Source organism: Pinus tabuliformis, chromosome 8 (assembly GCF_031772625.1).
Source record: "Pinus tabuliformis cultivar Carrire ecotype Pingquan chromosome 8, CPIR1, whole genome shotgun sequence".
Lineage (NCBI taxonomy): Eukaryota > Viridiplantae > Streptophyta > Pinopsida > Pinales > Pinaceae > Pinus > Pinus tabuliformis.
In genome coordinates, this window is record NC_142294.1 from 1,491,879,727 (window position 1) to 1,491,895,561 (window position 15,835).

The 15,835-nt window shown below is 33.5% G+C and overlaps 1 protein-coding gene across 1 annotated transcript in view; it reads left to right on the forward strand.

The window, feature by feature from the left end:
• The window catches only part of LOC149241472 (calcium-transporting ATPase 5, plasma membrane-type-like), a 124,108-nt gene that overhangs the window by 66,549 nt on the left and 41,724 nt on the right, over positions 1 to 15,835 (forward strand). The window contains exons 8-18 of the mRNA XM_089370555.1: positions 13,720 to 13,790; positions 13,925 to 14,008; positions 14,105 to 14,182; positions 14,323 to 14,394; positions 14,498 to 14,581; positions 14,681 to 14,763; positions 14,859 to 14,967; positions 15,102 to 15,157; positions 15,281 to 15,323; positions 15,409 to 15,492; positions 15,647 to 15,784. Coding sequence (XP_089226681.1) covers positions 13,720 to 13,790; positions 13,925 to 14,008; positions 14,105 to 14,182; positions 14,323 to 14,394; positions 14,498 to 14,581; positions 14,681 to 14,763; positions 14,859 to 14,967; positions 15,102 to 15,157; positions 15,281 to 15,323; positions 15,409 to 15,492; positions 15,647 to 15,784 — 902 coding nt within the window. The remainder of the gene's footprint in view (positions 1 to 13,719; positions 13,791 to 13,924; positions 14,009 to 14,104; positions 14,183 to 14,322; positions 14,395 to 14,497; positions 14,582 to 14,680; positions 14,764 to 14,858; positions 14,968 to 15,101; positions 15,158 to 15,280; positions 15,324 to 15,408; positions 15,493 to 15,646; positions 15,785 to 15,835) is intronic.

Consider the following 15,835-nt stretch of genomic DNA (forward strand, 5'->3'; position numbering starts at 1 on the left):
TTAAAGCTATTATGATACGTGTGCATAAATTGTTCTCAATTTTATATTTAAAAGAATTTTATAAAAAATTCTTTGAAATATGTATTTATATATTCGAAAACATTTTAAATATTTTGGGGAAGAATATCATGGGAAAAAACATGGGTTTATAATATTGTGGGAAAAGCCATGGGCTGTCAAGAATTTGAAGTCTAAAATCCACTAACGTTTACATGACATGACAACACCTCTTCCATATTAGGCTAGAGAGCATCTCTCGGTGTAATAATATATACATAATAGAAATTAAACATGGTCATTAAATTATTTTATTTATGAGTCATATTGTCCATATTAAAATGTGTTTTTGATTATTAGTATTTTTTAAAATACACTTCCCCTAATATTAAGTATTAAAAATCTCCCTCATATCGTAAATTAAAAAAACACATATAAATGTAATAAGAAGCACTTTCTTATTTATTTATCTTTGTATATTTAATATTAAAATATTTTATTTAATTTGCATAGTGAAATATTTTATTTATAATCCAAATTGAAATTGTTTTATCATCAATATTTTTTAAATGCCACATATCAAGTATATATTAGGAATTGAATAAATTACATATCTCTATCATAATGGAAAATGAAAATATAACCAACATAGACCCATTTTAATCCATGGTGTTGTCTACCGATGCCACAAATTCACTCGGACGACAAATTTCTTGCTGGAATCCAGTAAAAAAAATTCCATATATCAAAATGTCGTAGTGTTTGAATCATATTTTTGATGGTGGAAATAGATTCAACACCATCAAGAACCCTTGGGGCACCAAAAATCCTGATGTTTGATAGCTGTAACCCAAATTTTCAAAAAAAAAATGTCGTATTTTGTCATAATATTGCTGAAATTTCCATTATTTTCCAAGCTAATTTGTGCACTCTTTAGACTACACTTTAACCCACCATCTATCAAACTTTAAAGAAGGATCAAATATAGATGCAAACCTCTTTTTGAATGCAAAAGTTCACGATAAAGAGACCTCTTAAGACTTAGATAGATTTAGATTAAGATAGATATAGTTCTTTACATATATGTATATAATCAATTTTATTAAAATCTTCATAATACATTTAACCATATATATGCCCATCATATTTTTTTATAACATATATTATTCTTTAATATAATATATGTTAGACTGGTTTTCTATATAAGAAAGGGATATTAATGTAGAGTTATTATTTGTTTTTATATTTTTTTATTGACATATTTTATTATTATTATTATTACCCTGTCACACACAGGTAGTAATGTATTCACATTTCCTTTGACCTGCAATTAGTTTGGTAACTGACTAAAAATTAAACTAGATATCACAAAGTTAACGTTAGAACATTTGATTGGGGTGGCAGGAGGGGGAGGGATTTTCATTAATCCCAAAGGAAACATCAAAGACATATATGTTTGGGGCCTCGGTAGGAAGACAAACAATTAAGTTGAAGCTTATGGTTTATTTATCAGTCTATCCTTGGCACAAAAAAAGGGCATTAGAAAGATCCAAGTCTTAGGAGACTCAATGTTGATCATAAAGAATATGAATTATAATTCATCGGCAAAAAACATGGACCTAAATCAAATTATTAAGAGATCCCAAGGGATGATTCCCTTCTTTGATTTGGTGTCATTTTTTCATATCCTAAGAGGGAATAATCAGGAAGCAAATAAACAAGAAAACTTGGCTTGTGAGTAGAATGTAGAAAGAAGTATTGTGAATGAGGTTGAGGAAACGATATGCATTCCCTAATCTTAGTCATGGGTTTCAATTATCAGTCTAAGGATGGAATTTTTGGCTCACCCAAGAGGTTAGAAAGGAAAAATGAATTGGATGTTTCAAGGTTAGTCGCTCATTATCTTTCCTTACCCTCCCCCCTTGCCCCTTCCTTCCCCTCCCCTCTTCTCCTTTATCCCCTCTTCTCTCCCCCCGTCACCCTTCTTCCTCCCATCTTGTTAAATCTCCCATCCTTATCGTTCCTCCTCCTCTCCATTTTGTTATGGCCCCTTTCTCCTTTTTTTTCAGCCTCCCGCTCCTTAGTCCTTGTCGCATAGTCCTTTGCTTGGCCCAGCCTGCCCTTGTGCCTCATGGCAATGGTTATCTCAGCTTGATGTAGCCACGTGTCTGCATCCTTCACGATGGTACTACACTTGTTTGGTAGGTCTCACAGCGTGAGAGCCTAACCCCCACGACATAAAATGTATTGCCTAGGTCAGTGTTCCAGCATAGGAGATGGCAATTTAATGGGAGAGCGTGAGAAACATTTAATCCCTCTCCTCAGAATTGCTTTGGCCACGCGTGGGAGGAAGGTGAGGGTGACAATGAACGACGAGGAGAAGAGCTGGGAAATTATGGTGGATAGATGGGAAATTAAGTAGGAGCATTGGGATCTCAGTTCCACAAGTACCAAACTCCAGTACAACATCAATATCCAGACCTGCACCTTCTATTTAAGGAGTAACGATTTGATATGATATTATGGTTTATGGATAATCTTTGCTTAAGTGGTATTTGCGAAGGCCTAGCGGCTGAAGCTGGGTCACTGAGCATCTGTTGTGGGTTCTTGGTCAAAGCGTCGGCCTTCAAGGGGGTCTTTGGGGGCGCTTTTTGTTGTAAGGGGAACCTGGGTGTTGATTTACAAAGTGTTGGTTGTCTGAGTGAGGTTAAGAATTGTGCGGATAAGCGGAGTTGGGTGGGGGAGGTTGGAGTAGAACGTCGCAGACATTTTGGAGTTGGGGGTCTGTGGCATACTAGAGTTGGGGGTCTGTGGCATACTAGAGTTGGGGGTCTGTGGCATACTAGAGTTGTGGGTCTATGGAATTCTAGAGTTGGGGGTTTGTGGCATACTGGAAAAAATCACGAGCGTGCCCAACAATTCTGCAGAGGACAACTCTATGTTCGGTCCTTGGGGTCGTTGCAGGCCCAGGACAGGGGGGTCGAGGGAGGGCAAAGCTCGGGAAGGTGGCAACAACATGAATGCCTGTAAGTACTGTGTGCAGGAACATTTGGAGATTCGAGAAGGTTTGGCTATTCTACATCATTGTCTACATCAACAACAAAAGGAGGCTCTGGCCATGCAGGAGCAGCAATTGGAAAAGAAGGAGTGCATCCGTCAATTGGAAGACGAGGTGGATGCGTTGCGTCAACAAATTGAGCAACTGAAGCTAAAGATGGAGGAGAACAACTAGAGAAATGAATAAGAATTCACTAGACTAGATCTGAATAGTCCAACGCCGATGGAGGAATAATCTGTTCTCTCACTTAGTTTTTGAAAAATGCTTTTGAATGACAAACTATAAATGTATGTATTTAGTATTACAGTTATGTCGAATGTATAGCCATAGGCTATCAAAAATGAGATTTTTTTGTAGGAAGCATGGGGAAAACTATCAGGTAAGGGATGGAGAACAATTGATGTCTCAGAAGCCCTTAGCAAGCTCGAAAATATGATATAAATTCTTGTTTTTGCATGCGAACGGGTGCGATATATATATATATATCTATATATATATATATATATATATATATATATATATATATATATATATATATATATATATATATTTGGTAGGTAAGCACCCACGGGGGATTTGAACCAGTGTCCTATCGCAAGGAGTGCCTTAACAGTGCACCCATTCACCGTCAATCCAAAGCCCCGTGGGCAAAGGTGAGCGGGCTTGGCCCAGGCAAGTCACTCCTCGCGACTAGTCAACGCCCTCGCTCAGGTTTGAGCACAAGACCTCACCGTCTTTACGAGTCCGACTTTACCAACCAGCCGCCTCCGCCGACCTTAAAAGGTGAGCGGGCTTGGCCCAGGCAAGTCACTCCTCGCGACTAGTCAACGCCCTCACTCAGGTTTGAGCACAAGACCTCACCGTCTTTACGAGTCCGACTTTACCAACTAGCCGCCTCCGCCGACCTTAGCACGATTTATATATATAAAAACACTACTCATTCCGGTTTAAAAAAAAACTTTAGAAAGTTTGATTTGATTTTTATTTATTATCAATTTAATTTATTTATTTGTATTTTTATTGGTTAAAAGCAATAGGGTCTTATTGTGTCATCATTGCACTGGGCACTATGCCAGTGAGCTGTCAACAGAGGTGGGAGTATGTAATTCTGCAAACATAATGTGTGATATTAATGAGCGATAGTTAAGACCAAATCGGGAATTGAAGTTTGCGATGTACTATATGGGTAATGTGGAAAGGAAATCGATAGAGATAGTTATATGGACTCCATTTCCAATCCATGGGCATAGTGTTATAAATAATCATATTGATGTTACTTATATTTATGTTGCACACTCCACGTTGGCACATTACACATGGCTCTTGCATTTACTCCACAATGTAGGTAGTAGCTGGGCAGCCAGAAGAGAAGTATACAGATTTGGAAACGAGCTGTCTTTAGTGAGACTTTTTGGAAGGTTTTTCTATGGGTTTTTCGGGTCTAATTTCTCTAAAATCCTGCAAGAATTTATTGAAATCACAATCTTGATGGGTAACCTGTGCACAATAGTAGTGCCCTAGGGGTTTTTGAGTATGGTGAATCCATATATATAGTCAAAAAACCAGTTTAAATAACACAAATCAATATTTCATGTCAAATATTTTGGCCAGATTCCAACACCAGAAAGTCCAAAAAATTAGAAATAGTAATGTTTTGTTTTTTTACTAATTTTTTATTTTCATAAAAAATTCTTGCATTTTCTCCACAATGGAGAGAGTAGCTCACACGTCTCAAGAGATGTGTATTGTGAAATAGTAATGTTTTGATTTTTTTTTCATTATTTTACTAATTTTTTATTTTCATAAAAAAAATTTAAAATAATATATATATATATATATATTTTTTTTTTTAAATTTCTATTTGTATATTAAGTGAATTGATCCAGATTAATAACACAAATATTTTTTTATGATTAAAAATAAATTATTTTTTTATAATTAAAAATAAATAATAATTTTAAGTTAAAATATATATTAATTTATAAAATCTAAATTTGTTTATTTCTATATTAATTGAATTGATTGAGACAGTATTATAATTTTTTTATTGATAGCTTAATATAAATACTTTTATCTCTTTAATTTAAAAAATGCAACACACAATCGCTTTAATTAATTTGCCATTTAATATCATCATACATATAACTATATGTATGGTTTTATGAATGGTTGATCCATTTGGGCAATAAGCTTATATCTCAGGAAATATCATGTGATTGTGCAAAAAGTCTTGTATATAGTTAATTGTGTGTCAGCTCCAAGGTTTGCATTCCGGATACCATAGTATCTAATTTTGTTTGTTTAGTTTCTGAACTTCTCCAACTTTTTGAAGCTTTTGTTGTACTCTCTATTATCTTTATATTATCTCAATATAATACAATTATGCTTTTTCGTTCCAAAAAAAATATATGTACCTATTCCTGTAATTTAATGTGCTTGGATTGACTATCGTGTAAACGAACATAGTAAAAATTGCAGTTCATATCGTTGTAATGTGATTAGACTGGCAATTTTGACAAATTTCTTAAATGTGATTGGACTGGAGATTCTCACGCAACCAATGAATCAGTGCCTGTATTTGCCAAGTTTCAAGCAATCGGCTGACGCAGATGGGCTTGCTAGACTTTTTGGAGCGTCTTCGGGGCCAAAACTGCCGACTTAAAGTTTCACAGCATAAATTTCGAATTCCAATAAAAAATTTGGAAAATATACAAACAAGACTAGCGCGTGAAACTATGAGGAAAGAATCAAAACCCAACTAAGTCACTTGGAAAATCACTTAAATATAAATAGTTAATTGGTAATCACTTAACATAACTAATTTATTGATAATTAATTTTAGCAACCCAATCTCAATATCGAATCAATACATTTTCTTTCATGAATGTAACGAATGTCAAACTTATCTCTAAAAGTGGCCTCAAAAGAGAACATCCTTTTTAGGAATACTTAACTAGCATTTATATCAAAAGGTGCACAGAGTAGGTTGTACTGTTTCGGTTTTTTTATTAGATTTTCATCTTTTCCTTATTTAATACTTTTTAATTTTTTATTTCCAATTTAATTATTAGTATATCAGTTTCTCCTCTCCTTGCCATAAATGTTCGTGCGAATTTATATTATTTTTAGTTATTTTTATTTATATAATTGGATAATATTTACATTATAAAATAAATTGTCTTCCATATTTATAACCCACCTTAATTCTACAACTCTAGTTTCTTTATTAAAACACATAAATTTATTTTATTATTTTTGTTTAAGATTTCTTATGTTATTTTACTACTATTATTATTATAACAAGCATTCATGTTTTCTAATTATAAAAATATAAAAGTGCAAAATCATTAAATATAAAAAAAAAATAAAAAATTATTTTGTTGTTTTTGTTTTTTCTATTGATACAACCCTAAACTAAAACCAATTATGTTGTAAATATTTAATGTGATGCAAGTGAATGAAGCTTAGTTGAGCCCAAAGCCCTAATGAAGACTTCTAGACTCTTAGTGTCACTAAACACATTTCGATATATTTGAGTGTGTTTCACTGGATGTTAAACATGGCAATACTATAGTCATGTTCAGTGCATAGGGGTCTCTCCTGCTCTATTTTTGGGCTCGACTTGAAGTTTCTTTGCTCAAAATGTACAGAGCAGCAACTGCATTAGCTTCTAGAATTAGGTTTGTATCAAAAACTTTCAATCAGGTCTATTTTAATGATATGGGAATGATAGGACTAGTTATGTTGGGTAGCACTCTACATGATTAATTTAATAGGGTTTAGGGTTTAAGTTTTGTTAAGTTTACAAATCTCGTCCAGAGTCGGTATATACTATAATGTAAACTTAGTATTCTTGTGTGTTATTCTAATGATTTAGTGTGACATGTCTTATACATGGTATAATTGTATCCTATTGTGATGATTTAGTGTGACATGTCCTATACATGTTATTTGAGGTTTTCTAGGTTATTTTGTAATGATGGTTTTATTGTCAACCGTCATTCAATCGTGCACTTGTAGGACCGTGCCAGATCTCTTTCATATTGATGACTATATGTCAAGCAATCTTGCAAAGTGTCCACCAACTCTTCAAATTATTCAATTGTGCGTTGAGCCTCCATCTCACATAGTCTGTATTGTTATAAAACAATGCCTCGAGCTCATACATTCCCTCTTGTTATAAAACAATTCAACGACAACTAAAGCAATTGACCAATAAATGCATTTATTTCAATAGACATCAAATAACTCATCATGAATACATCTATAGTACAGTGCACTGCACAAAAAATTCTCTAGAAAGATGGGCCAATTTCATACCACAATAGTCAATCTACCTGGTCCACTCATACTCTAAATTCAATGGTACAGTAAACTACATGGCAAATTCTCTGGGTAAAATGTGCCAATATTGCACACAATAGTTAACGGTTTTGTCTCATTATATTTTTATTGTTTTTTACTTTAATTTAAGTATATTTAAACTAAGAGCTCTATAAATTCAATGGTACAGTAAACTACATAAATGTGCCAATATTGCACACAATAGTTAATGATTTTGTCTCATTATATTTTTATTGTTTTTTACTTTAATTTAAGTATATTTAAACTAAGCATGAGGGATCGCGAACTATCCGACCTTGTTTTATATTCTATTGAATAATTTTCACAATTAATTTTTTCAATTCGATTCTTTCACTTAATTAGAATTGTTTAATGTTTATATTTACTTAATAATCATATATATGCAATTTGAAATGTAATCTCAATTCATTTGAATTTTATTATTTAGTTTTTTAAAGTTTTCATTTAGTTTTATTATTTAGTTTTTTTAAGTTTTCATTTAGTTTTAGATTCAAACACTTCAATACATTTTTAGATTATTTTTCATCATATTCTTTTCTTTTCTTTTTTAATTTTAATTATGTTTTTTTATATTAATATTTATTTTAGATGTCATGTGTAAATTTTATATTAAATATTAAAGTAATTATGCATTTCCCTTATATTAAAATTTATAAATGAAATTACTTTATTTTTATATAAAATTGAATATGAAATAAAGGTGGAAATTAAAATATTTTATTTATGTTAAAGATTTATTTATTTATTTATAGTTAAGTAATGCGAGTCCTTAGATGATTGGCATGCCTAACCTATGGCTTGAGTAGGGGCAACCTAAGGGTATCTAAGCCGTCAAAATTATTCAGGGCCTAGACCACACCATCTCCTAGCATCACTTTTTGCCCACAAAATTTAGAACCAATAACCCTTTGCCATAGTCTAACTGCCGGAGGAATTGCCCAAAAAGTTATGGAAATTCCGGTCATATTTGGAGAAAATCGAGCAAAGATTTTTGTAAATTCAATTTATAGTTGTTAAACTTCAAAATTTTAGGTGTCCTAGACATTTTTGATGGTGCTGAATCCATTTTCACCATCAAAAACACGATTCAAACATTGTCTCAACAAGATTTTTTGAAAAAATTTTACCCGGATTTCAATCACTTTTAGCCATCCAGGCAATTCCTCCGCCTCGTTAGATGACTCCATAACTCTTTTACCACAAAATGTATTAACCAAAATCTTATTATATACCTCATAAGCTATATATATATATATATATATATAATTATAATTTTAATAAAAATATTATTTTATTATTTTTTAATTTACATCCTTTTTTCTATTCTATTATTGCTATTAAAATTACATCACTTTATTATAAAATATATATTATATATATAGAGTAATATATTACTAAAAATGAATAAAACATATTATGATGATGATGATGATGGTTAACGTCCGCTAAGACCAAACATTAGTCTATTGGACCTAAAGAAACAAATTATTTATTTTGATTTAAGATTTTATTCCTATGCTCAAAAAGCTTGGAGAGAAGCCTCCCGAGCTCAATATAATTTTGACATTGAATAAGAGAAATTTTTTACCAAATAGAGATGAGACGGTACTATACTTTAGTTGTTTTAATAAAATTTTAAAATTAAATCTTATCCGTACAAAATAATTTTTTGGGTCGTCTTGGAGTACATAGGTTGTTAGACTTTTGAGATTAAGGTTGTTTTTATTTTATTAAAATTAAAAAGTGAAAAATTAGGTTTTATAATTAGATTTTTATAAATGGTTGAATTTTATTAATGTAATTGGATTTTAAGGGTGTTTTTGGTATAAGGTTTAAAATTCATGATAGTTGAGAGGAGAAATAAAAAAATCTAATTATGTTAAGGGTTGGTGTAGTCCGACTTGGTATGATCCTCTTGTGATTTTGATGGCTTATATTCCACGGGATGCTGCTTTCTTAGATCACATGTTAATTTCATAGATCAAATGCATGCTTACAATGAAATTAGCCTCACTCTCATCCCGAAAGCAAGAGCTTGTAGTATATAATAACTTAAGAGCACCACATAGATTACTTTATTATTGAGCTCAAACATGTTAACTTACAAGACTCAAAACCAGGTGAGGAGGATCACAATGATTCTACCTAACCACTGAAACTAAACTTAATTAACACACACACATGTATTCCAAGAAAAAATCATACTTTCTATTTCGCTAAAAATTGAAAGTACATTCCATAGGAAATCATGCCACAACATAACATCAATATCTCCCCCTTATCTTTCTCAAATTCTTCTTCCATGTATCTCTCTAATTTATGCCTTTCAAAATATATTTGATTCAAAATCTTGACGCATTTATAAATAGTGTCGATCAAGAGTCATTTGATGACAAAATACTAATATTTTAGCAAATTAAAATAAAGTAATGTGTTGACTAACAATAAGTAAATTATCCTTGAATTCTTCCATAAAAAAAAAGAGTTTAATGGAAGACTGAGGGTCGATTCTGAAAGTGTATCTACCAATATATTTTGTTCTGTATATATATATGCAGAAATGAGATAGCATGAAATAAGATGATCATCTCCATAGGCTAATTGGCTAAGGCTTCAAGACCCAAACTTAGAATTTGTAATGTACCTTACATCCAACTTATCACTACAGTTGAATCCTTAAATTCTTGCAAATTTTCTATGTTCTTTGATTTTGTAGTTCTAAGTAATGAAAATAGAGCATTGAACTTCCTAATGTCATTGGCGATAGCCCTTATACTTGCTTTATCATTAATAGAGTGATTATTAAAGAATCACATAACAAATATGGTCTCACAACATTGAATCCTCTCTTGGTTGGCTCTATCAAAAAACCCCAAGGATGAGATCGATCAATGAGTGGTCAAACAGAAATACAACGAGTTGATTGAGTACCACCCTTTGGAGGTTTGATCCATGATAAGGCACAAAGAGCTACCAAATATAGGGATAGATATTTATCCTCAAACACACACCTATTTCAAGATTTCCATATCCCCTAAGCCACAACCTAGGGGAAAAACTAATACTTTTTCTTACCCAACCTCTCTAAGAAAGATTTATAGCATGCATCTACGAGTTGATGAGTAAAGGGGAAAATTATGAAAAGATGTGAAGGGTCTTCATTAACTTCACAACATAAAGTACAAGTCGTTGGGCCCTTGAATCCCCTCTAGATCATTTTAGACCAAGTTAAGACTCAACCTTGAAGTATTATCCACAATAAGGGAATGCTTTTTAATGTCACGTTAGATTGCCAAATCTTTTTGTACCACCGTTTTTTCTCGCCTTATCCATTTACTTTTAATGACTAACCCAACTTTGTAGTGTAAACTACATTAGAAGCATTATAAACCCAAACGAGTTCATTATCACCAACCCCTATCCTTGTGTGCACTAAGGTTAATTGTGATGTAAATTGAGCCCATTGAGTATGCAAAATCTCATTAAGATGCAAATCCTTAGTGGAAGTGCAACTTTGCTGCCAAATTGTAGTGAGTTACTCTGCAATATTATTTAATGTGGATATGCCCTTCTCTTGTAGAGGTACAATCAAATCATCTAGAATAAATATCTTGGTTGCATCAAATAATAACATCCTTTCTTAGACAAACCGTACAAGCAAATTTGACCCCCAATAAAGATGAGGCCCAACAACTGAAAAAACTTGATATATCACCTTCCATTGATTAGAAGAATTGGGTGGAGTCTTATGAATCGATTGGATCCACTCACATAAAGTGCCTAGAGTAATATACTTGGCCCTCAAGATATTCTGCCATAAACTAGTTCTAGTTATAAACACCCACAAATACTTTCAAAGTCTTACCAAAATCATCAAGGTTTTTAATGCCCCACCCTCCACTTTCTTTGGGAAGGAAAAAAATGTGACCAACTAACCAAATGGGAACCCTTATACTTCATAGTTCCCTTCTATAGGTAGATGAATGCTATCTTTCAAATCCTACTCAAGATGCTTTTTGGAATAAGAGTCATAATATGCCAATATACTAGGATAGCCTCCAGAACATATTTTATGAGGATGAGATGTCCCCAATGGGAAAGATATAATTTGCACCAAAATAATATATAACTCCACCTTTTCTTGTAACAATTTGTAATTCATAATGCCATATTTGTTGGGATTGATGTAGTAGTCCAAATACTTGACCCATCATTCAATAATTGAACTTGGCATACAAATGTGTCCAGCACTTGTCTCTTATCTTCTTAAAAAAGTATGGAATAAAAGTAGCATATTTTTCTATATTTACTAGCATCCTTGTAGTACTACCAAAAGTTTTTATGAGTTCATTAAAAAATTATCCTTCAAAGACATTGTAACAACAAAAAAGTATAACATTATCCCATCATTATCCCATGGAGAAGACACGCATGTTTGGCTTTAATCATTAATATACTAAGGCCATTAGCAACAAGGAGGAACAAATATGGGGAAAGATCCCACCCCTTTCGCAAACCTCTAGATGGCTAGCCATTACCAAAGGTTTAAGGAAACTATTGGTTTTTGGAGACTCAATGCTTATAATAAAGTAAGTCACTAAGAAAAAAGTTGGAGGAGTAATTGCCAACATTGTAATACTCCAAATGATAGCTTTGCAGTTGAGGAAATTCAAAGAGATAGAATTATACCATGTATACATTCAATTGAACTCAGAAGCACACAAGCTAACTAATAAAGGAGCAATCTTGAATCAAGGCATAATGGAGTTGGAGTTGGGTCAATCACAAAAATTATTCACTTCTTTACCATGATGAACTCATCAAATATTTAGTTAAAAAATATGGCCATTCCGGTCATCAAAATGGTGAAATAAAGCATCAGGAAATTAGTGGGGGGTCTACAAAATTCGACACTCCATGCTCCTCCAGTCGGTGGCTCGCTTCAAGGCAACCTATTCAACAACCTCACTGTGAGAAAACTGGTGAGAGAAACACCATACCCGATTGACACCATCAATTCTAGATAAATAACTAAGAGCGAACCTTGATGAAGAGAGGCGAGGAACCTTGGAAAAATTTGGGGCTCTATGGAACCATCCCACAAACCTAGAGTTGAATGCTTGCACTAGAAGCCTTCACCCATTACATTCATTCTAGCATTGATGCCTCTTATATCCAATAAACCCACTATTACATGCTGTCGCTTCCCAAAACTCCTTGCATTTGATCTTGAGGTGGGGTGGAGCTAAGGCGGTGAATGAAGCCCATGTTAATGTCAGGTGTAATGACTGATCAACCACACACTGGATCCTTTGAAATTTGCATTATTGATAAGACTAACATGCGATAGGTGAGGTGATGAATGCTCCCAAGGGGGAGATAAACCATAATGGACCCTTTCATATATAACTAGGAGATTGGAGAGAGGGAGGAGGACTCCCCAACCTAAATACTTGTAGGTAGGCTAGCCCCCACATTAGCTTGGCAATTTGCTTGCTTATTATTATGGCGTAACAATTGGAATAATTATTTATAGTTGAACTTCTCTAGAATCTGAATGAATTTTCATGACGATAGATTGTAGCTACATGTCCAGAGGAAGGGTGTTGCTTAGGATAATATTAATAAGATTTGCTGAATCCCATACAATTGTAATTTTGCTAATTCCTTTCTTGACAACCACTTGGAGTCCTTGAAAGAGAAAATAAGCTTTAACCTTATTATTGGTGAATAAACCCATCCCCTAAAAGAAAGATATTTCCAAATATTCCTTGGGTTGAAAAAACACCCCACTCTTGCCACCCCTCTACTCAAAATATTTTATAAAAATAATTCGAGTAATTAAGTAAAAATTCTAATTATTTTATTCTAAAATAAGCACAATAATGTTATATGCAAAATAATTAAAAATTACTTTATAAATAAATAAAAAATATGTTAAAAATTAAAACTTACCATATAAGCGAATCAAAAATTTGTTGAGGAAATAGTGCATAGGAAGAGCTCTCACTAATATTCCAACTCAATTGTTGACCAAGACTTCACCACATCGCTCGTAATAGAGTGAATAACGTCCTTTCCTCATTCCTCATGCCACTGTTTACTGGTGTCATGTACCATATGTCAATAGAGCAGTCACTCATTCTTCCCAAGGGTAAAAATATAGATGTCTGTGAATGTTAGGGTCACATCCAAGGAATAAATAGCACCATTATATACTTTGTATTTACCTAGTTTCTTATATTATTTGTAATGCTTGCTTATTGCATTTTATACTTATTTCGTCTTTATATTTGCAGCCATCAGTGATTACAGACAATCTCTGCATTTCCAGATTCTGAGTGAAGAGAAGAAAAACATTCAACTTCAGGTGCATCCACCGTCACCAACTGCCTTATTCTTTGAAATTTCACGTCTATATATGTGTCTATAGACATACGTGGAATGTTTGAGATTTGCTTTTTGGTATTGTGATTAACAACTGTTTTGTATTTGCCCTCTTAGGTGATCAGGGGTGGAAGAAGACATACAATTTCCATATTCAATCTTCTTGTTGGTGATGTTGTACCCCTCAATATTGGTGACCAGGTATATTAAAATTGCCAATGTACTAATACCATAAATGCATGCTTCATTTTGGACATTGAATGAGTGTGCTCTGAAAGACGCATCTTTCCTTTACAGGTCCCTGCAGATGGCATTCTTATTATTGGACATTCCCTGTCAATTGATGAATCTAGTATGACTGGGGAGAGCAAATATGTATGTACCTCTCTTGCTGGTCTATTTGCATCTTGGCCTATTGGCAAAGCAGGGAATTTTTCCCAGAAGCTTGTGATGCTAAAATTTGTAACACTTGCATCAGTCTATGACTGCCTCTTCATTTTTCTTTTTCTTAATAGGTTGACAAAAATCAGAAAAATCCCTTTATGATGTCTGGCTGTAAGGTGGCAGATGGCTATGGGACCATGCTGGTGAGTTGTTATGTCTGGTTAGTCGTTTGAAAATAGTTATGCTTCCTGATTGTGATTTAAAGGAGTTGGTCTGAACTTCTATCGCCTTTTTTCAAAATTTCAGGTAACTGGTGTGGGGTTAAATACTGAGTGGGGTGTATTAATGGCTAGCATATCAGAGGATAATGGCGAAGAAACTCCCTTACAGGTCTGACTTATCCGGCTTGTTTAATTTACATTCTATTCTTTGCCATTGGTGGTACCTTCACATCTTCAACACTCACAGAGAGTCTCCTGTTTCTAATAGGTTCGCCTCAATGGTGTTGCGACTTTTATTGGTAAGGTTGGAGTTACAGTGGCAGTTGTAGTCTTTGTTATCCTCTTGATAAGGTAAGTGATACTCCCCTTGATTGTTTTGCTCTAAATTATTTGTGTACTGTCATATGTTCCATTCACTGACTGTACTTTATGTTTTGTTTTATCAGATTTTTTACTGGACATACAGAAGATTCCAATGGAAAGCCCTTGTTTCAAGCAGGAAAGACTAAGGTTGGAGATGCAATTAATGGAGTTGTTAAAATTTTTGCAATTGCGGTAGGCCAGCATGTCCACTTCAATAACTTGCCAGTTTTGTGTTTGGATGGATGGTTTCTATATAATCATTGATTTTGTTGTTTACAAAAATGTTTGTAATGAAGAGAGGTACTAATAAAAGTATTTGTTTCTAGGTCACAATTATTGTTGTTGCAGTTCCAGAAGGACTTCCATTGGCAGTCACCTTGACGTATGACTGATCACAGAAGTTTTTAAAATTTAGCTTATTCAGATTAGAATTTAGTAACAATCTCTGAATTCTTTGAGAGCTACTTTTCTTTTCTTACCATCTCTTTTTTTCATTTCTTGACAGTTTAGCTTACTCAATGAAGAAGATGATGGTTGACAAGGCTTTGGTTAGTATTTGATTCAAAATAATGTATTATGATGGGTTGATGGGTGATTTGGGTTTTCAGCATTCTAAAAATTCACAAATCGCAGGTAAGAAGGTTGTCAGCCTGTGAGACTATGGGTTCTGCTACGACAATTTGTAGTGATAAAACAGGGACACTGACCATGAATCAGGTTGGTTATTGGCATTGCTTAATATTAGTGAACATGATTCTTTCTTATTTGTGTTATCGGCTATATTAAAAAAATGGCATGGCCCAATTTACATTCTTGTTAATTGTATGTGAACCTTAACCCTATGAAATAACAAATCATACTTGGCTTGCAGATGACAGTTGTTAAGGCATATGTTGCTGGCATGATCAGGGAACCACCAGACAGTTCAGAAAGTCTCCCCTCTGTTGTACAATCCCTTCTTATTGAGGGGATTGCCCACAATACTACAGGGAGTGTCTTTAAACCCGAGGTAAAATGTTAGAATCTTTTTGACCACACAAGTCCGAGTAGAAACAGTTGG